The sequence below is a fragment of the Vulpes lagopus genome, chromosome 1 (genome assembly GCF_018345385.1).
Source record: "Vulpes lagopus strain Blue_001 chromosome 1, ASM1834538v1, whole genome shotgun sequence".
In the NCBI taxonomy this organism is placed as follows: domain Eukaryota; kingdom Metazoa; phylum Chordata; class Mammalia; order Carnivora; family Canidae; genus Vulpes; species Vulpes lagopus.
In genome coordinates this window covers 20,731,875-20,755,553 of record NC_054824.1, presented here as the reverse complement: position 1 = coordinate 20,755,553, position 23,679 = coordinate 20,731,875, and the positions used below count along the sequence as shown (strand labels likewise).

At 33.2% G+C, this 23,679-nt stretch overlaps 1 protein-coding gene across 5 annotated transcripts in view; it reads right to left on the bottom strand.

Moving 5' to 3' along the window:
- Positions 1-23,679, bottom strand: part of EPHA7 (EPH receptor A7) — a 170,104-nt gene that overhangs the window by 98,467 nt on the left and 47,958 nt on the right. For all 5 annotated transcript variants that reach the window (XM_041769621.1, XM_041769634.1, XM_041769615.1 and 2 more), the window contains exons 4-5: positions 12,114-12,269; positions 10,933-11,268 (exon numbers count right to left, since the gene is read on the bottom strand). In XM_041769621.1, coding sequence (XP_041625555.1) covers positions 10,933-11,268; positions 12,114-12,269 — 492 coding nt within the window. The remainder of the gene's footprint in view (positions 1-10,932; positions 11,269-12,113; positions 12,270-23,679) is intronic.

Genomic DNA, 23,679 nt, shown 5'->3' with positions numbered 1-23,679 from the left:
TATATATGTGTTCATAAAATGTATGAAATTTAAAAGTACATATAATCAAAACTGTCTATATACATGCCTATACACACAGATACATCACATTACAGGTGATATAGCTTGATGTCACAGGAGCTAAAGGTGCTATGTTTAAGTATATTAGGAACATTTGAATGAACTGTACAATAGTGATATGGCTTAACCAGTATCTCTGCATTTTATTTCCGTATATGATTGCCATTATGAATGCTATACTCAGACAATGTCCTGCATCTTTCTATATGCTGAAGTTAATGATCAACTATTATTAAAAATTGGACACTAATTATCTAATGTCAACATGCTATGGATAATTAAGAACTGTGTGCATTTAAGCTATGATAATTGTTTTTCACAGATCTTTTCTAATGCTTGTGTCTTAAACAAGTCAAGCAGCTACAGGACTGCAAGTACATCTCTGCCCCCTACTTTGTCAGAGGACATACATCATCTACTCTGCCTTCTCCTTGATTAATTTTGTTCGGTTGCAGTAATTATCTCTCCCTGTGCAACAGACCTCTTTGTAAATGAAATGCAAGAAATTTGGATAATTTTTCCTGGTTTTTACTCTTAATTGATCCTTGTTTCTTGCTTACAGTAGTATAAAGGGAACTGAAGTCAGAAAGCAGCTGGAATTGACACAAGTACCAACAGGGTTCTGCACTAGTAATCGACACATCTGAAAAGCAAGACCTTGATAGTGTTCTTTCCTTTACCCTATTACTTAGATCATTTGGTTAAAACTGTTAATGATCCTCTTGGATCAATGTCTTTTGCTCGTAGCTCTAATTTACTGCATTGGATGATTAGTACAGATGTTTTTGTGGATGGCTCTGCATCATTCCACCAAATTGCTTGTCTGAATCAAATTTGCTTCAATTCATCACCAATGAAGCAAGGAATAAAATAATCAACATTTACTTTCTCTTAACACTGGTACCAAAAATAGAACAACTAAACACTTGTCAATTTTAGAACCATCTCTAACCTTTTTCAAAGCTATGTCCCTCAGCCTACCCAAGGGCTTAAAATGGTTTGTATGGTGTGGTGTAGCAGTGTAGGAAACGGAACCAAGAGGAACCAAAATATGTACTTCAAATTCATGAGCCTGAGTTTTTTTTAATTGAAGTATAATTGACATACATTATATTAGTTTCATCATCAAATTTTTATCGTCATCATCATAATCATCCTCCTCCTCATCACCAATTCGCATGTGTATTCATCTATATATGAATAATGTACGAAATTACCATCCACTGGCTTTTCATTCTCTGAAATGCGGCTTATTGATTTCTTGCTCTTAAATGATTTCTTTCTGAAACAGTGTCTGTCTTCACAATCCAATTCCTTTAATAATACTTCGGGGGAATGATTGTGATAGTTTGCTCTATAAGAAATAAGCAAACAACTCCCAGATCAAAACCATTTTGTACTGTGGAACAGCACCAAGTAAATCAGGTAACCAGTTTTGGTCAACTAAAAATCAAACAAAAATCACTTCCTGATTCAATTCATATTGACAATCTTTTACAAATGTGTTAATTTGTATTCTTAGCACAGTAATCCTCCTACATACATATATTTTGCTGTTTTATTATTTATAATTGTGTAATACTTCCAGAAAAAGAGACTGAATTCAATATATATTGACTGGGGTTTGTACTCTGAAAAAATTCTTGCATATTTTATTTAAGTCTCTGGTGGTAACTTGCTTTTTATATTATTTCCTGCTAAATTTGAAGAGTAGGTGGTCTTGTTAGTCACATTTGAGTTAAAACGGATTTTCTATTTCTCACTTGAACAAATTTCTTGACTTTAAAAGTAAAGTAGCTATTTCTTTACAAATAATACTCTAGTGAATGCATTTTCAATTCTCTACAATCTCCACTCAATAAACTTAACAGTAGCAAAATGAAGGACCTCCTATTAAGGGCAAGACATATAATAAGAATTACTTTACATAATTCCATCATTATCTACTATTCCAGGACAATGATCCTAATGGGCAGTCATATATTTTGTTGAAGAGCCTATTTAGAGGAAGCTTAAATTTAACAAGTTACAAATTTAAATCTCCAAAATACAGTTATAAAAACTTTTTCACTAGAAAACCTAAAAGAGCACTCACTTCTTAATCATGTTGAAATTGCTAGTTTAAAATTGCCAAGAATTTGACAAACTTGCTCAAGCTTAAAAATTCAGAGACAAACCACATAACTTCCTTTATACAGAATGTTCTGCTACCATCAAAGTAGCACCTTCTATAATTTATGAGATAATAAATTGGCTCTGTTAAAAAAAAACTGCCTTGGATGTCAAAAGCAAAATATTACTATTGGTCTTTCTGGCACTTACCAATGCATTGCAATAAATAAGTTTAGTGCCATTTGGAAGGGGAGAAACCATAGAAATGCATAAAATTCCTTCAACTCCCACCACTTGACCCACCCACAAAAGTGTCTATGCCTGTCGTAGGCATATGGAAAATAAGTACTTTCCTTCAGCATGATAAGATGGAACTAAATTATGTCAGGGATGGATACTTGTATTAGCCCATTCAGAATGCCATAATACTATAGACTGGGTGTCTCAAAAACACAGAAATTTATTATCTCCTAGTTTTAGAGGCTGGAAGTCCCAGATCAAGGTCTAGTGGGATTCACATTCTGATGAGACCACACTTCCTGGCTTGTAGATGGCTACCTTCTCACAGTGTCCTCACATGCTCTACATCAGTGAATGTGCATGGGGAGAGAGCAAGCTCTCTGGTGTCTCTTTTCATAAGGACACTAAACCTATCAAGATCAGGGCCCCAACCTTATGATCTCTTTTAACCTTAATTACCTCCCTATAGTCCCTGTCTTCAAATAGTTACACTGGGGGTCAGGGTTTCAACACATGAATTTAGAGGAGGACACAATTCAATCCATAGCAATGTTATAAATGAGTTATTATACAAATTAAACTCTTTCTTCTCAGATACTTAAGTATCACTATCCACAAAATAGCAAAGCTGAGATGAAAGAACTTGAGAAAAGATTAAGATATATTAAATTGAAAAATATGAGAGGCTACTTAAAACACCTTACAACACTAGAGTTCTTTCAAATGTTTACAGAGTCCTTCCACTCAAGAGTGTACAGATCAACTTGTTAACCTCAACCTAACCTCAACATAAGCAAAATAGTTCATCATAAGTATTTATAAAATTAGAAAAGGGGAGATATGACAGCTCACATAGACACTGGGACTGGAAAACATAGAGGTCGCAAGAAAGTGATGATATGGGGTTGAGAACAAGGTTATTTAAGGACATCTCCTTACATATATTTTAATTGAGGAAATTCATATAACAGCTATATGTTATAGTCTTATCAAGTCACAAAACCACAAAAGGGAAAGAGATTAAGTTATGAAAAAAAAATATTTTAAGTTGGGCGTGGAGCCCAACAAGGGGCTCAAACTCAAAATCCTGAGATCAAGACTTGAGCTTAGATCAAGAGCCAGACACCCCATCACCTGAACGAGCCACCTAGGTGCCCTTATATTCAATGTTATATTAAAAGAAAATAATAATTCTATTTCCAGTAGGTTTTCAAACCATGAAGAACTGTAAAAATTTTCAAATATAAAGGTCATTTATACCTTAGTATTTTGAAATACAAGTCCTTTAAGCTTTTCTTTTAAATCTCTACTTAAATATCAAGTTATGGTGAAAATTCATTTTAAGATTCTAAATATGTCTATAGTTTCAAGACCAAATCACAAAGTTTTTATACTTGAAATTATTATCTTCTATACTTATTGCATAATTTAAATAAAATTATATTGAATTTGAGTTGAACTAACCCTTTATACTAATCTTGATAATCCTACAAAATCTCTTAATATTTTTATATACAAAGAATTTATATATTTAATCCAATGAATTTACTAAGCATGGACCCTAGGCCCAAATAGTTACAGAGGCTAGAGAGTAAGACCAAAGATGTCACTGTTTTCTTACACTGAATTCTAATAGGAAGTCTACTATGTGACAAATATTGTAAGAAAATCCATGAGCTATTTACTGTAAGACTATGTCACAGAAAGATGTAATTTTCTTCTAAATGTCCATTATAAGTTTGGGATGTGAAGATACTGTGTAGGCATACAGGTCTTTACATATAAAGTGGTTGGCACATACTAAATATTCATTAAGTCCTAGTTGTCAGTGTCAATGCCAATATGGTCACCAATTTGATTAAAATAGTATTGAAAAGATCTTCATATATATATATATGTTTTAATTGCTAATAGCAACTAAAGAAAAAAACATAAATGTACCTACATGTTTATTTTTAAATTATGTCAAAAATACCTAAGCTTTAAAGAATTAAATATCACTAATATAGTCTAAGACTCTGACTTGCTAAACAAAATTATATATATAAATTTCTAAAATATCATGCCCTGGGATGCCTGGATGGCTCAGTGGTTGAGCATCTGCCTTTGGCTTAGGTCATGATCCTTGGGTCCTGGGATGGAGTCCCGAATTAGGCTCCCTGCAGGGCTTCTCCCTCTGCCTATGCCTCTGCCTCTCTCTGTATGTCTTTCATGAATAAATAAGTAAAATCCTTCGGAAAAAAATAAAATGAAGTATCATGCCCTAAGGCATGAATTAGTATGACTGAATCCTGGTCTGCCTTTCAGATGCATCAGATTTATAAAATAACTAGAAACATGACAGAAATGTGTATTTTGAATGGCTTACTGTTGAAGGAATCTTATTCGGTTGATTTTTCTGCTGTAGAGTACATGTATGTTTATGTACATATGTTTTAAGAAAACTAACACTATTTCCGCAAAATGTTTTTTTGCTGGTAGTGGTGGCAGATTTTGTTTTTTTTGCATTTATCTCATTCACTTTACGGAGATTGCTGCATTTCACATTACTTGATATAATCAGTAAATGCTCTCAAACAAGAAAATATATTCTCTTAACATCTTGTTCCTTTAAAATATAAATCAAGCTTATAAATTCCAAAGAAATATCAAAATGTATAAACTTAAATAAGAATAATTTATTTTACTTACAGGACACATAACTTGATGGCCTACCATTTTAAATCATTGAAAAGAGATGATCTGAGTTAATTTATGAGAAAATAGTCACAGTTGAGTCACACTAATAAAAGTGAGTGAAGATATATCTAACATATTTAGGAAATGACTTTTTCTATCTCCTTTCCGTATAGATTTGCTTATGTATGATGTTATATAACTCTATGGTTATATTTCATTTGGGGCACTATATAAACATTATAAATCTAAATAAAGAGAACAGTGAAGCAAATGTTAATTTTGACAGAAAAAAAATATGGGCATTTGAAAACATAAGACAAATTAGTCAAATTATGATATGCAGGGGTATTTTTAAAGTTTCTTATAAAAGGGTAATAAAATCATAGCCAGAGGCAAATGCTACAGCCAATGTTCTCGGCAAGAGATTTTGTTATTAACATCCTCAGCAGATAACACCTCTTAGTACGTCCCTTTTTCACTGAAGAATAATTTATTACCAATCCATTAAAACAAGTAGTCCATGATAAGATGACATAATACTTAATAATTCTAGGTAAGCAGTGTATTTGACTGCAATAACCTGGGATGCTGTGATGGACTGCCCACATTTTCCTCAGTGAAGAACTGAAGAATTTGTTTGCCCAGCTGCCAAGATGGCTGCTAAAAAGCAAACCTAGTTCCCTACCCCACTTTAGAATTTCCTTGACTGAAAAATGACACCTTCCTCCTTCCTAGGCTCCTTCCTGTAGCCATGTAGGGACAATACAAAGGTATGAAAGCCTGCCGCTCTCTCCTCAACTCTGGGCAATATGAAGATTCCATACAGGTGGAGAGCTCCCCCATGGAGTAGGCTGAGGATTCCGTGAGATTGCATCACATCTCAGCTGCTTCTCTGCTCCATACTTGCTCCCTTCCTTTCTCTTCCTATGGCACTGGTCCCAAGGGCATGGCCTAATATATACCATTCCTGCACAGTAGTCTCCATCTAAGTGTCTGCTTCATGGGGAGCCCAACGTGGAAAATTAGATCCTCTTTCAAGAGATTACAGTTTTCATCTTTAATTCTGACTCAGTGCTTTCTACAGCATTCTAAAATTATCAATCCCATTAAAATCATGGTATCTGTACCTGTATTATTCAGCTATAAATTAATCCATAATTTCAATCAACAACATACTGCACAATGTATAGTTTGTATGGTATTATGACTGTCCATTTAACTATGGGCATAAAACAGGCTCGTAGAGGTCTTCTGTCCCAAACCTCTCCTTTATTTAGGAGGGCTACATGAGTTCAAAGGAGTTAAGTGATTCAATTGGCATTCTCTTTATGTACATTTTACATATGAAAAATATCAAGACCATAGTAAGTATTCAGTAACTCATCACTCTTACTATTATTTCCACTATTATAATTGTTATAGTACTATAACACACTTTTCTATTCTAATAAATGTAACTGGTGTTAAGCTAAAAGCTCAATTTTATAATATGAGGAGTCAAGTGCATGATACCATTTCAGGAGAAAATTCAAGTTCAAAGAGCTGAAATAATTTATCTAAAATTAAGTAATTATGTCATCGAATATCAAATCCTATGCCTTTTCCATTCATGTCTCAATGTTTCCACTCTTGTAAAATCATTTAACTTTTCTTGTGTATGACTAGTTTTCCCATTGGAATTAATTGCACAACATTCAGCAAGACTGAAAGAACTGTGTTACATGGTAAAGGTACAGATGAACATAACATATAATCACTGACCTGAAGAATAATTACTGAGTCCTTTAAATCTCTCCAGGGGTAAGACCACATATTATAAATGCTTTTAAAACTGTCTAATTGTTTAAGTGATCAGGCAGTGAACTGAGGTATTATAAAAAGAGACAACAATTTTTGGAACTTTAATACTTCTGCAGACCAGAAGTTTGTGTTAATGCACTTAGTCTGTAGAAGGAATGTAGTGGCACTTATACAATGTTTTAATAGGCGAGATCCTTTTAAGGGCCTAGAACATGATTCACTTGTCCTTCTGGCAAAATCATGTTTATTCCAATGTTCTACACTGCCTGGCATCTTTTCTGTGAGTACCTCACTTTTTCCCCAAAGATAGAATGAATTATTCCTTCTTGGGATTCCTGTATTTTGTTCCTAATGTTCGACAATATGCATCACATTCTATTCAAGCACTCTGCCTTATTAGATGTGCAACTAAATATATCTACTACAATATAGAATCCTTATAAGGGTAGACCCAAACTTTACCTTGCTATCCCCACCATCCTCTATACTGTTTGATACACACAGTTGGCTGAATTAACATTATAATTGTTATAAAAAATAGCATTTAAATACTCAGCTGTAAAGAACACTTATGTAATTATTAAGACCATTTCTGTTCAAGAGAACCTTCCAATGTAAGGAAGAATCAGGATTATAACATCTAATATTAAGTGTATGTGCTTTCCCCCTCACTTATATATTTTTAAAAATACCTTCAACATACATATGTTTGATATGTGTCATATCATTCCTAACCAAATAAAACAAAAATGAGAAATATATATATTAGACTGTTTATGTAGGTCATATATTCCTAATAAATGCATACAAAAATTATCTAGATATGAATATCATATATTGTTCTCTATACACTTTTCATCTTAAAGCTAATTATTAGTTTAAAGTAGAATCTCAGTCTTAAGATAGCCTGTGACTAGATAATAGTCCCATTTTACATAGGCAAAACAAAATTAATCTCTTTCTCCTCCAATGTTATGAAACATAATTGCTAATTCCCCCCACACTTCGATAAAGATTTTACAGTGTTTTGCCTTGACAGGTTCACAAAGAGTTATATAAAAAGAGGATTAATTCAGCATTCATTTTGCAACTCACTACAATAATATTTTTATGACAATAAAGAGTTTTCAATTTTTTTCTAATATCTATCATCAAACATTTTATCTCCATTTTAGTTATGTTGATCTTCAGTGATCCAGCAAAGAGCACATAACTCATAAGGGGCAGGGGAGGGGCTAGGGCACAGATTCTTTAACACGAATACCTTACTCCTACCCTGAACAAAGCATAAGGGGTCTTAGTGTAGTTCCATGTCCACAAACACCGGTGGGGAGAGAGGTCTTGTGCTCTAGACTCCAAACTAAAAGAAACTACAAAGTGTACACACTACCTTTCAAACACTGGCTGATTATTTTCCATCTTCACTCTATTCTTGCCCAGACACATGTAGATTCCCCTAATAAATCTTTTTATAGCAGGCATCAGTGGATTGCTGATGAGGGGGATAACTGACCAGAGATCCAGATTTAAAATCATTATTGAAATGACTGTAGCATAAACTAGGTGGGAGGTGATGCTGTTTAGTTAATAGAGAATGAGAATTTCAAGGATCATTGCAGGTTTCCATGGACAGTAATGAACATAGGCAAAATTTCAAATCATTCCTCCTTTAGAAAGAGCAAAAATACTGGTGATGGGGAGCAGCGGGAAGTGAGTATACAAATTCCATAGAGCAATCACTAATATAATCTAAATTTCCTCTGTTAAAAAATAAGGAAAAACTTCTGCCCCATGTTGGGACTCCCCGCTCAGTGGGGAATCTCCTACTTCCTCTCTGTCTGCCCCTTTGCAGACAGATTGTCCCTCCCACAATCCTGCTCATGCTCCCTCGCATGCATGTGCACACACTCTCTCTCAAGTAAATAAAATCCTCAAAAAATAATAAAGGAAAACGTTTACAATTATCACAGATTAATCACAATTGTGATTACAATTATCACAGGTGCATTTCTTTTTGAAAGTAAAAAAAAGCTAACTTTAAATTCATGGGGTCTTAGCATTTGAGATGCAGTAGAGACTATACAGTTGTGAATTAATACTTTAACATAGAAGTATAAACATGGTTTGCTTTTTAACTTTCTTATATTTATTCTTTTAAAAATTTTTAATAGTTTTATTGAGGTATAATTTATATACCATAAAAATTACTCTTTTTAAGTATACAATTCAATATTTTCTTTAGTATATGTACAGAGCTCTGTAATCATCACAATCTAATTTTTGTACGTTTGAATTACCTCCTCCCTCCCTCCCTATAAACAAACAAAACTACTTTGCTCTTAACCAGAAGAGAATCAACACCCAAAACCACTTTACCTAACTACTGTAAGATATTTGATTCAAGAATTTATGGGAAAAATCTATGGCCTATTTAGCCCATGAAGTATTAACCTGAAAAATTAAACGACAATAAATAAATAAATAAATAAATAAATAAACAAACAAACCCCCAAAGCAGCCTATTTGGTGAACTCTATTTGTGGCATCAGTTCAGCACCTTTGGGTCATATTCAAAAATAAATAAAAATGTCCCTTCTAACTTGATATCAGCAGGGATAAAAGAACATACCAACACAGTAGACCTAAGAGTTTCTATTAATAGTTCCAAAGATAGCTATAGTGTCACAATCATGATCCTAAAATGATTCAAACCCACTCACTGTAAAGTTAGAGTGACATATCCCAATGTAAAACAACACAGGCAAAAATTTCTTTCATTTAATTTTTGAAAATTTTAAATTTTCTAGGTTGTTTTTCCCCCAGATTTCTGCTTTTACACAGGAGATCGGATTTGCAATAGCCTTTCAAATAAACATCAAAATGAAACCTTTAGATTAAGACTCACTAATTTGTTCAAAATGGTAAGCATGAGACCATATGCATAGTTTTCATTCTGCAGATACAATTTAAATAGGTAACATTTTGTTAAAATTGGCATAGAAGTGAAGAATAGATTAATCTATGTCCAGGAATTTGGGATAATACTGGTTTCTGACAACTAGCCAAAGATCAAGAAGACTTTGTTATAAGCTTATTATGATGCTCACACAACTCAGTACTCCAGTACAGGTCCCATTTTATTAATGATGATGACATGGCACTTGGTTACATCTACTACACAGCATCTTCTTTCAGCAGCTAGAGGTTGAGAAAGCCCTCAATTTCTGAAACGTCTTTCAGTAATAAGATTTTTCTGAAGGTTTAGAAAGTCTCCAATTTCTGAAACTTGCTTTCCAATTTGTATTTTCCAAAACATACCACAACAAAGGACTGAGTAGGATACCTCAAATTCCAAGAAGAAAGTAAATGAAAACTGCTTTTAGGCTAAATTACAAGTTCACAGTCATCATGGTTATTATTTCCTAATTCATTTCTTTTGAAACCCTCATGAGATCTTCCAAGTATTCTATTATTATGAACAGTAATATGATCTCTAATATTATGAACAGTAATATGATCACAAATCTACTGATGAACTTAAAATTCCCTCATGCAAATTTTAACAGACTTGCCATATATTACAAATATCACCTTCAATGTGGTAAAATATTGGCTAACACAATGTGAGACAGCGCACTCAACTCTTCCATCATTACTAATTATCATGTAGATTTTGATCATAAGCATGTACCACACAAAAAAGTAAAACTGCAAGAATTAGCCTACATCTTATTTTGTCCAATATTTTCACTCTCTTCCTCAAGATCTTTCAGCAGAGTTGCCTGTCTTCGAACAGTCTTAACTGGTTTACAATTTATCCCTTTTTATTTCTCTGGCCAGATCTCTGGAGGAGATGTTAATGAGTCTAGCAAATGGTTTAATAGGCGACAGGAGAAATAACAAAGAAAAGTTAAAGGTGTGAATAATCAACAGGCTGGAATAATTGTGTTCTGTGTAGCCAAGTTAACTAAATATCCAAGTGAGACACCTCACTTATGTAGTCACATTATTCACTTAGTGAAGACAAACACAAAAACATACCTGCTTGACCAGTGGTGATACTGACAGCCGCAAAGAGCCTCTGGGATCGGCTTAAGTCAGAAACTCCATTGACAGCTTCCACTTCAAAAGTATAATTAGCGTGGGCTAGCAGGTCCATGACAGTGACATAGTTATCCTCTAATCCAGTCTGCTGTGGCATGTATCCAATGTTACTCCCACAGGGAACACATTCGCCCTGTTCCCAACTGCACCGCTTACACAATATTCTGTAGGTCACATCATTTCTTCCTCCATTATCTGCAGGAGGACTCCATTCCAAACTTACTGTGGTTTGGTTGATGTTGAAAATGAGGTTCTGTGGCGCAGATGGAGGCCCTTTGGAAATAAAAAATAAGTAAACAAATAAACAAAAATAGAAAAAAAATGAATGAAAGGTTCTACATGGGCCATTAAGCTAGTGGCTCAATTACCATACAGAAAACTAGTTGAAATGCTTTCTTTTACATAAACATTTCATTACCTTGCCTAGGGAAGCTGCATAAAAGCCTCCTTGAATTCACTTGGCAAGAGGCTTTATTTATTTTCCATTTAATATGTCAAAATGAAAACAGGATAACAACTGTCTTTGTACTTTTGCCACAGTCTTTAGTTATTTTTCTTCTAAGCAATTAAAAAGAACAGTTAATGCACCTAAAAAAAAAAAGTTGTGCAATTGCTTAAAAATAGTCTCCCATTTAACTATATAACAGAGAATACATCTATTCATTCTTAATGTGCTCAAGAATGATTTACAGCAAGTCTGGGATCGGCTTTGGATTTGGGTCTCTCCAACATTCATTAATTGAAGCACCAAGATGTGAGATTTGCTCTAGTTAGTGATGGAATTTTAATTTGGAAATCATGACTTTTTAATCACATTTCATATCCACGTTAAGACTCAAATAAGTTTTACATTTATTTATGATTCCCATTAGATATATGTGAAAAATATTATTAAATGTATCTTGATTTTACAAATGTGAAAGTCTCACTAAAGACAGCATAAGATGTGTCTATTTTATGTTATTATTTAGCCTTATCGGTTCATGAAAAAATGCAGACATTTAATAATAATTAAGGATGCATTCACAAATCCGATGACTATCTCAACAATGTTACACTAGTACAAACAAGTGGAAGGATTCTGAAAGTCCTTTCCTATTTTATTATTATGAACTTACTTGTGCAGGCAACATACGGTGGATCAGATGGAGCCCTGTAATACCCATCCTCACATTCACATCTTGAGGAGCCTTCTTTATCAGAAAAACTGTGAGTTGGACAACGAGCGCACTGAAGATCTTGAGAGGAAGATTTGTAGAACCCACGGCCACAGGCTGGGTATGCAAAAGAAAGTGAAAATAGCAATATGAACAAATAGACTTACTTTTTGATTTTAGTAATATTTAGCAAAGAATAAAATATGAATTTAATTTCTGAAACCCAAGCTCTCTATGACAAAATTTTAGTGTATATCAATAACCTAGTTTTATGATACTACATTTTAAAACGAAATAATAAAAACCAAATGATACAGTGACCTTGCACCTGTAGTTGGGATCAGTTCAAAATCTAGAGCCCCAAACTGAACAAAAGCATAATTTAGCTCAACAAAAACTCAGGTTATTTAATTCACGGTAACTTCAATTTCAATATAATTAACTTATTTGTTGATACATATTCATATACTTCAAAGTTTTGTTTTCTAAATATAATGTAGCTGTAAATTAACTTTGTATGTGTTAATTTGGTTCATATAGAAAAATATTAAAATAATGTTAATTACCTTACAGAAAGAACATTGGTATAAAAAATATCAACTGATAATGACAGAAATGTATGCCCCCCCCCAAATTTTCAGAAAATTTCAAGATATAATTTCAACCAATTCTTAATTATAAGGCAGGCTGCCTTCCACTAGTGGATTCCCTTGTTACTAAAAATAACAAAATCCTATGAAAAGGAGAAACCTATTCCCCCAGAAATAAGGAGAAAGCCTTCAACTGTAAACAGATGAGGACTGTTCCTACTCTGCTGAGAGAGGTTAACACTACAATCATACTAACATGGCAATTGCTCTCAGCAATGAATAGACAGGTACAAAGAATGTCTCTATCACCTCCTAGTGAAGTTGCTCTTACTCATTTAGATCCTATTTTCTATTAAATCAAGTAACCTTGAACCATTTTCTATTACTTTTCATTTTTTACGTTTAATTGAAATTCAGCAAATTAAATTTTCATTATTTCAACAATTTTATTAATTAATGGCATTATACACTGAATATATTAAATAAGTTTAATTTACCCTTCATATTTATCAAATGAATATGTTAAAATTTTAGTGACTTTCATATTTAATAAAAATTAATCATATTTCTAAAGAAAGATTAGTGAATATTTAACATAAGTTCAATTATGACTTTTAACTTATGATATTCACATTTGTTTAATGTCCTCAACTTGGGCATCACTCAGGAACTTACTCACATTTTCACTCTTAGGTGGGATAAACAGTCCTATCTTACCAAAATGGTATACTGAGTCATTCTCTACTTGTGTTCACATGCTCAATATTTTAACAAGTTATTCTGATCTACCTGAGAGTTTACAATCATCTTTTGAGCTTCAAGAGCATAAGGCTATTTCACACAAATGAGACATGTATTTTAGATAATTTACAAACTTAAAGGTGTGTTATATTGCAACAGACAAGGGATAGATGTATAAACAGAGAACTACATCCATCTCCTTGTAAATATATGATCCACTACTGTCCTCGGAAGCCAGTCTACCTTTAGTTGGCTTCCTCAATTCATACAGGAGGAAAACACTCACAAATATTTTAGGAAAAGAAGCTTAATACAACTTCACATGTTCTCAGTAGCAATTGCTACAAGTCACAGAGAGAACAATGAGATTGATCATAAAATAGCATAACCAAAGATCACACTTTTAAATGTTTCTTTTTTTTCTTTTATTTTTTTAAATGTTTCTAAAGACAGAATGCCACATAAAAAAAAAATGGTTAACTGGTAAGATAAAGGATTTGGCATGGGTTTCTCAGGATAGAAATTCCTCTTTGTAAGTATTCATTGTATCTTGCTTTATGTATTATCTATAATGCAATGATCACATATGATATCCGTAAAATAGAGAAGACCGTGCTTTACTCACAACCTGCAGCTTGATAACTAAGGACAAGAGAATTAACAAAGAAAAAGAAAGAGACAGAGAGAAGAGGTATGTGCTGACACTCTTTAATGACATGTGTATATTAGTTTTTAGGAAGCAGGGAGATGGGGCCCACAATGGTAACATAACTTAACATGTACTAGGGAAGGCTTCCAGAATTAGTAGGCAGCACAGTACCTAGTGGAATTCTGCAGAATCCTAATTCTCCCATTGCAAATAAAATCTTCTAATAAAGTCATACTCCTATTTTTCTTACAAATAAAGAGGGACATTGCTTGTTCAACTTGCATGGTTTGTAGAATATATATGGTACCTAACGTAGAGAAATTTAAAACCCTTATCACTCAACTTTCAAAGTTACACTAAATTCTGTTACCACTTTAACAGATGGGAAAGCAGATTTGAAGCAAAAGTAACCTGAGTTCTTCAAATAATTCTGTTTGTCTAGGTTAAAACTGGATTTAGAACACAGGACTACTGATACTCAACCATATGCTCTTCCACCAGCCTTGACTGCTCAATGAGCCAAAGTCTGGCACTTATTCAATGGGTCTCCAGGGCTTTAGCAACCCTAAAAATTAATTTTCTATGGGTCCTTGTTGTCTTTTATTATACCCCTTTACTAATTTAAAACTATTATTTTAATTTAGAAAACTATGAAATAATAGCCTCGCACACCTCACAGAAGAGATACTAAGTACATGCTCTCAATTGCACTGTGAATTCTGGCACCAAAGATGCCTGCAAAATTGTGGAGTACATGCATGGCTATCATTAAATAGATAATGATAGAGGCAGTACCGGAAAAATGTGGTCATCAAAGTCTTAACATTTTTTCTTTGAAGTAATATGCTGTTTCAGTTCAGTTAATATTGAAAATAATAAGTTGTGACAAGACAGTTTTCACTTAATCTCTAGGAAGACTATTAATTTAGAGTTATTAAAAATAAGTACAAAATCTTTGGAGCTATGGTGTTAAAAGTAAAGCCAAGAACATGCAAAGGCATAAGCTGTATCTCTTAGGATAATAGTGAACGACTGGGTGGTAAAAAAGTTTGGGAAGGAAGTAACAGATGCTCTTAAAATTAAAATTTTAGATGAGATATCATACAAAATAGCTTGAGTAAAATACTCAGTGCGAGAAACTGGGGTGAAGTGACATATCTGAGAGTCAGCCACATAAGAACTAGGTGATCTCTCCAATGGCTCCCAAAAAGCCTATGTGGAAATCAAGGGAATTTCTCCTTTCTACAAATGCAGCTGGTTTTCTTTTTCTTTCCTTTTTTTTATTTTTTCAGCTGGTTTTCTAAAATGTACTAATACAAAAGGTTTTAGAGGGGATCCCTGGGTGGCGCAGTGGTTTGGCGCCTGCCTTTGGCCCAGGGCGCGATCCTGGAGACCCGGGATCGAATCCCACGTCGGGCTCCCAGTGCATGGAGCCTGCTTCTCCCTCCGCCTGTGTCTCTGCCTCTCTCTCTCTCTCTCTGTGTGTGACTATCATAAATAATAATAATAATAATAATAAAAAGTTTTTTAGAGGTAAAGGCCTTCTAAAACCTTAAAGAAAAATTCCCTTTATACGCAACTATGAAGTATGCAAGAATAACTTTCTAGGAATTGTGCAAATGCAATTTTAAAACTTTCTTTGCCTTATTTCTCAAATTGTTCAACAGCATTTGAACTCAAAGCAAGATCTAATTAATGCAGTATGAGCACTATGGTAAGTTAGTTGCAAAAAAAACATACAATTGTAATTTCCTGCCTTTTGATGTTTTTGAATTTTTAATTGTATATTATTTTAAGTTAACGTTCACTAGATTGATGAAGACTGGGAATATGTATAAAATTTGTTTACAATATTTAATTACTTTGGTAAAAATAATCTTTCAGTTATCATTTGATTAATAGTTTTTTAGCAGTGTTACCACAAAGGCCTGGGATTGATTCTTTCGACTGTTTTTTTTTTTTTCAGTCTTTTAGGGTCCTAATGAATAAAATAACGTAAGTTCATTATCCTAGAGCCAAGAACCATAATCTTGTCAGATTTCATACCTCAAGCAAGCTTTCACTTATTCTACTCTTTAAATGAAAAACCACCAAAGTAAAAGGAATCTAGGAAGCATGCGAAACGTCTATTTACCACGCACTAACAATATATTGCAATACAGCCACTAAATGATGTTACAATAAGCTATATTACAAGATGTTATATTATCTACTGTGATGAAATAAATATAATTTATTATGTTTAATTTCAACTATTTTTCAATAAGAGTAGTGCCCCTATTTGACTGCATTGGTTCAAATAATGTTTGAGATTTCAATTCTTTTAAAAAAAGAACACAAAGACAACAGAGTTTCCCATTTAGAAATGAATTACTTAAAAGTAATAATACTGTAACAAATTCTGAACATGAGGACATTTAAATACATGATAGTTGATACTAAAACCTGGCATTCTGATTTCTTGGTTGAACTCTTCTAACAATCAGATTCCATACTTGTCTTCAATGGATGTCAAGTGTTTAAGCAACAAGGTGCCAGGCCTTTGAGTATATACTTGCATGATGCATGTAGTCTATGGAACAATCAGGGTACTAGTAGAACAAATCTGTGTTCAACACAGATGAACAATTCTAAAGGTCATCCTAAAAGCCACAGACAGATTTCTGGGTAGGTTAAGCAATTAGGAGAAATGAAATATCTTTCTTGTGAAAGAGGGTGCAGATTCTCACACTGGCTCTGGTTCTTCAGGTTTATGACCTATAAAGGTAAACTTGGGGGATATCCTATCGATTGTATTTCTAAAGACCCTTTCCCACAAACTGGTTATCCCAGAAAATCCACATGCTTTTAGAGTTCCTCTACAGATAAGAAAGATTTTCTGGTCATTAATGGACTCATTTTTTGGAAGTCTTAAGCTCCACTTCTAATCTCAGACACACTTGACACCATCCTGGACTTTAAGGCACTGATAATCTATATCTTAGTCAGCTGTCTTCCATGACTACACATTAGGGACTCTTTGAAAGAACACTAATAACTTAGCCTTATCAAAATAATTGAATCATTATTAAGGTCCGGACATTTCTATATTTTAAAATCTTTCTACGTGTTTAGAACTATCATCCTGTAAGTCCCAGGTCTTTTTTCCAACTAGCAAAGTTTCTAAAGAATGCATGACAAGATATCTCCATCATAAAATTGATGGTAAAATGAGATATTATGAAGAAATCTAGCAAATTAGAATTTTAAGAAAAATAAAAATGAAAATTCATTAATAAGCCAATCAAAAATAGGCAGAGGATTTGAACAGCTATTTCTATATGGAGGACATAACAACAGCCAATGAACACACACAAAAATGATCAATATCATTAGCCATCAGAGAAATGCAAATCAAAACCACAGTGAGATATAACTTTTACCCACTAGGATGGCAATAAGAAAAAAAAAAGGCAGATATAACAAATGTTGGTAAGGATATGAAGGAGTTAGAAGCCTCATACCGTGCTGTGAAGAATGTAAAATTGTGCAACCACTTAAAACAAAAACTGGCAATTTCTCAAAAAGCTAAATATAGTTACCAGATTAACCAAAAACTCCACTCCTAGGTATATACTCAAGAGAAATAAAAATGCATATTGACACAAAAACTTGTACGTAAAGGTTCACAGTGATATTATTCATAATAGCCAAAAAACCCCAAAACAACCCAAATGTGCATCAACTAATAAATAAACACAATGGAATATTATTCAGCAATCAAACATGGATGAACCTTGGAAACATTAGGCTATGTGAAAGAATCCAGTCACAAAAATATATTTCCCTTATATGAAATGTCCAGAATACACAAACCCTTAAAAACACAAAGTAGATTAGTGGTTGCCAGGGGCTGAGGCAGTGAGTAGAAATGGCAAGAGATTATTAATGAGTGTAGGGTTTCATTTTGGGGTAATTCAAATGCTCTAAATTTGATTTGTAGTGATAGTCATACAAATCAGGACTCTACTGAAAAGCCACTGAATTGTTCACTTTGGTGGATGAATTGTATGGTATGTGAATTACATTTCAGTAAAGCTGGCATATATAATGAAATCCATTAATAATTCAACTTCAAATTGAACATACGAGCAAGCAAACATTAAGGAAAAATGCCAATTTACATGTTAATAATATATTAATTTGTCTTTCTAACACATATACTCTATATTCATCTATTTTTATAAAGCTGTAGTCAGGGGGCACCAGGGGGGTTCAGTCAGTTAAGCACCTGACTTGATTTCAACTAAGGTCATGATCTTAAGGTCCTGAAATCAAGCCTGCAAATAGGGCTCCCTGCTCCACACTCAATTGGGAGTCCACTTCACTCCCTTTCCTTCTCCCTCTCCTGCCCCTCCTCCACTTGTAAGCTCTTGCTTTTTCTTTTTGTCTCTCTCTAAAATAAATAAATAAATCTTTTAAAAAATTAAGGCCATCGTTAGATGTAATAAATTAACTATGAATTATAAAAAACATTAGAAAATTTTAAATCTATAATCTACATCATAATCTATAATCAATATATTCATTTCACCCATTTGTTAATTTTAGAGTTTCATAAATAATAACTTATCTTTTATCTGAGGGATAGCAATTTCATTTTATAAATTTTATAAAGAAGGAAATAGATTCTTATCAAAATCAAGCTTATAATTAGGAGAGATTTTTAATTATACAAAGTTAATTTTGTGTGAATATCTGAATAGGTCTTAAACATTATTTTATTTTAACCCATCTCTTTGCTAGGCAAGAAAAGCCCAGCAGCTCTTTCTCCTACCATAAACTAACTGAATACAACTAGATTCAGCTTCTTCAAGTCTTACTCTGTTTCCAGACCTGTGATTTTAAGCACAATTGAACTTTTTCTGAAGGAATTATGTTTATGTGTCTGTGTGTAAAATACGAGGCTTTGCAGATGTTTCCGGCCACAGTTATGCAGCTGCAAAGAGTTTATTAATTATGAACTATAAGTGGATTGTTCTGTAATTGAAACTTTCTGGGCTTTAATATTGTAGAATCTATACACATACATAGTTAGGGATACTAACGAATGTTGTTATTTTATTTATTGCAGATGGACACTGTACTTAATCCAGAGCTTAATTCAGAAAAAGCTAGTCCGTTTCCATAGGATCGTTCAAATATTTGTGTCATATTAATGTCTATGCTCTATAATGCGAAGGGGAAAAGCACAGCTTGTAGAAATAGTACTCCCACTGCTCAAAGTGCTGACCTCATCTGGGATGGACAGATCCAGAATCTGTTTTTTAATCCTATTGACAGTGCCTCAGTGGGAATAATTACAAAAGTCTGCCTGAACGCCAGACCTCCTGTCACTGATATGCTATGATTTTTCACATTGAGAATGAACAGCGGGCAGAGAGGATAAAAACAACATGATGCAACGAGTATATTATAGCTTGTGAGGCACCATCCACATTACCCTACAGATAACTTGTAAGAGTTTGGAGAAGAAATGATGCATTACATAAAGTTTGTGATAACAGGTGCTCAATTGCCAAAAATATTGGGGGATTTTAAAAACTAAAAAACAAAAAAAAAAACAACTAATTTCAGGGCATTATAAATATATCTGTGTTATTTATCTGTGTTAGTTAATTGAGAACTTGATGTTTTATTAATACCATACAGTGGAAAAGAAACATGTAAAATAAGAACCTTCTAAAAGTTTTATTTTAAAACTTCTTTAAAACTATAAAAGAAAAGAAAATAAAGGATTACATAAAGACAGGTTTTTTTGTTCTGTATTAAATTATTAGTTTAGAATATGCTAGGAATTTTGCTGAGGTCTGGCATTAAAATACTCTTTATTTTACCAGAAAATCACTGTAATTTTGACGTCATTGCCAAAATGATAAAAAAAAAAGATGAAAAAAAATCAAGTTAGAACATTCAAATCTCTTTTCTCTTCTTATTCTATTTTATAAATATTAGGTTTTATTAAATAGGTAATGTGATATAGCAAAAGAGAACTGAATTTTAATTTAAAAAATCCATGTTCAAATCTACTGTACCATTTAGTGGCATGTAATTTGGATAAGGCTACTTCACATCCTGGGCTTCGATGTCTTTGTTTCCTCATTACTAATTATTAAGTGCTATGGAGACATTAGTGTGTTTGTGTATATATAAATATATATATATTTTTTCTAGTTACAAAAACTTGTTTTAACAATAACACAGTTATCTAGCTGTTAAGCTCCCATACAATTGGTTTTTATTGAAATGTGTATTTCAGCCACCATCACCAAACCCCCAAAACCCCACATATAAACTTAGACCCACTTAGTGTTTCAGCTGTGCATCAGCAAGAGTGTGAAAGACGGGTTCTGAAGAGCTGGTCTGCCTCTGCATGCCATCCTTGATAGGCAGTGGCATGCACTGTGTCAGAGATGCATCTGCCTAGCAGTTCACCTCCAGCTCTCCCTATGCCATTGTTGTCAAACACCGTCTGTGTTCCCAGAGACGTGCATGTTCATTCTGGTTCATGCAGATATGAATCCAAAAGCGGAGTTTTTAAATTATGTAAATAACTTAAAAACCAACTCCCATAAAAGGAAAGATGCAGAATGAAATCAGACCCTTCTGGATCTCACTCAATATTGTCCTCATAGGTCCATTCTGAGATCAACCTTCAGATAAAAAAAAAAAAACTGAATTACCTACACAAACTTAGAATTTAGTTACCTACTGGAAAAGGGATAAACCAGAGTATTTTAGCCCTAATTCAACTCTATAGAAAAACAATACAATTACTGGGTTCCCATGAATTAAAAACACTTATATTAGGGGAAGCCAACTTCACACATTACTTATTCATAGTGACTAAAAAAAGTCACTTATTTATGATACAGTATTATTTTATTTTACTATAGATTTCCTTGAGAGCATTGTCATTAAGAACAAGAGGCTGCAAAGAGGAGCGCTCTTAAATAGCAATTGGTGCTGGGAAGATTTCAGGCAGGGGCACAAATTACTATATCATTTAGGCCACTGTCAAGTTTATTTTTAAATATTTCTCTTGTATTTATTATAGTACTGTAAGTTTTATAATTTCAGTTTTATTATTCATTTTCACTATACTAAGCCATTCCTCACAGTTTTGAAAATATACCTAAAAAGGTCAGACAATGTAGCCAATGTAGCAATAAGACAAAAAATGATGCAAAATATAGGAGTGAGGATTCCTCTTTTGAAAGATCAATACTCTGGTTTTAGCACAATCGTTTTTATTTATTTTTTTTAACACAATCGTTTTTAAAACAGCACTTCTTAAAAGATAAAATTCATATTCTGAATGACAGATATTGTTAATTTCACCACAGAAAGTCTTACTTCAACAATCCTGAAAAGGCAATACAACTTGCCCTTTACATAAATTATGACATTGGTTTCCCCTCTAGCCTGTACTAGCTGTGTAACCTTTGCAAATCTGCTTAAGTTCTCTGAGCCCAGTTTGTCCATATTAAAAATAGAGAAACCTAATAATACGACTATCTCATAAGGCTATTGTGAATTAAAGTGCTAATTCATGTGAAAAATATAGCACACTGCCTGGCAGAGAATAAGCACTCAATAAATAACTATTATGATTATTTCACAATGCCAATGTCCATGCTGTTTTGATTTCACCCTAGTTTCTACCTCTGATAAACAATGAGCCACTTCTCTATTATCAGATGTGTATGCAAACAAAAAACACAAATTAATTATTAGGTAAATACAGCCAAATTACTATTCCTTCCCTGACTAAATAATTATTGTTTGCCTACTCTTTGCATTGTGCTAGGCAGTGGACCAAAGTTATGTCCACTAAAAAAACAAATACGATGATCTCTAAATACATTTTACCTCTGACCTGGTATCAAATACTATGTATAATCAGTTGGTTATGTGCTTAAAGCTAATTAAATTTCTGATATGTGATTAGAAATTATTATATAAATTATAAATATTGTGTCTTAATTTGTATATTTTGCAATATGCTTAATTATCTCCCAATTCAGTGGTGAATATAGACACTAAAGTCACCTTTCCTGCCAGGGCTGTAGCATTTCATCAATGTGAAGAGAGAGAATTCAGCACAGGTTGACATGCAGGAAATGTGGGTAGGGACTTATTGACCAATTATATTTAAACTAGAGAGTTATTTGTGGCAGTTACTGTTTTGTCTTTCACTGAGGCTAATAGTGGATCTGGCAATATCAAAATATTTCATAAAAGCAGGTGACTTTAAGTTCAAAAAACTTTAGGTGGGTAAGAAATAGTATATAAATACAAATGTTTGAAATTTAATTATTTAATAAAATGAACATTTTTAGTTCAAAGACTGAAAATTAAACTATCTTATGAGTGATTCATCAATAATCAGTTTTTCTCCCACAATACACTTAAATCTACCTATCTGTAGAAAAAGTCTGCAAGATCCACAGACAAAATGAAAGAAATAATTCCATTTGAATTTCTTAAAACAAAGTGCAGTCATTCCATTTCAAGTAGTATAAAATGTGGGCTTTTCACTATAATTTTCAGCAAAAATTTCAAAAATTATTAAAACAAAATCATCAGTTAAGACAATCTTTCTAGCTCTTTTATGAAGACTAGTTTTTTCCTTAGTCAGTTATATAATGTGAATCAATACTAAGTCTTGTGAAGCAAATAACCCTAAAGCAGTTTAAGGCAGTTTGAACATGTGGGGAGATAAATAATCATTTCTGTTATGTCAGTGGAAAATTTTCTGAAGATCATAAAGAAATCAGTTTGCCCTGAAGCATGACATTTTAAAAAGATGCATTAGGACAATGAGGATATTCACTCAATCCTTAATTCTTAGAAATAAAAGAAAATAACAGACAGAATAAATCCTCACAACAAATGATAATGTTGAGCTCAAACCTTTTTTCAAAAAACAGGAGCTCACTACACACACACACACACACATACACACACACAAAAGCAGACAGGCTTCTACATATATATATACACATATGTATGTATGTATGTATGTATAGAGAGTTTTGAGATAAACAAAATTGTTAGAAATAAAACAGTAAGGAGATGCCTGGGTGGCTCAGCGGTTAAGTGTCTGCCTTTGGCTCAGGGTGTGATCCTGGAGTCCCAGGATCAAGTCCCACATCAGGCTCCCTGCATGGAGCCTGCTTCTCCCTCTGCCTATGTCTCTGCCTCTCTCTGTGTGTCTCTCATGAATAAATAAATAAAATCTTTAAAAAAATAAAGAAAACAATAAGAATTTTGTAACTGAATCCCCATATTTTCTACTCCTTAATAACAGAAAACGAAATAATTGTTCATTTTTATCTCCACACAAAGCAAACAATCTGACACAGCTCTATCTGTATCTGATCCACTTTGCATTCATGGCATTTTGCAAAAAGTGAATGTATGTAAGACCAGAATATTGTTTAATATGTTTTTTAATAAAAACTATTTTTAGAAATGGTAGCTATGTTAGCATGCAAAAAGACAT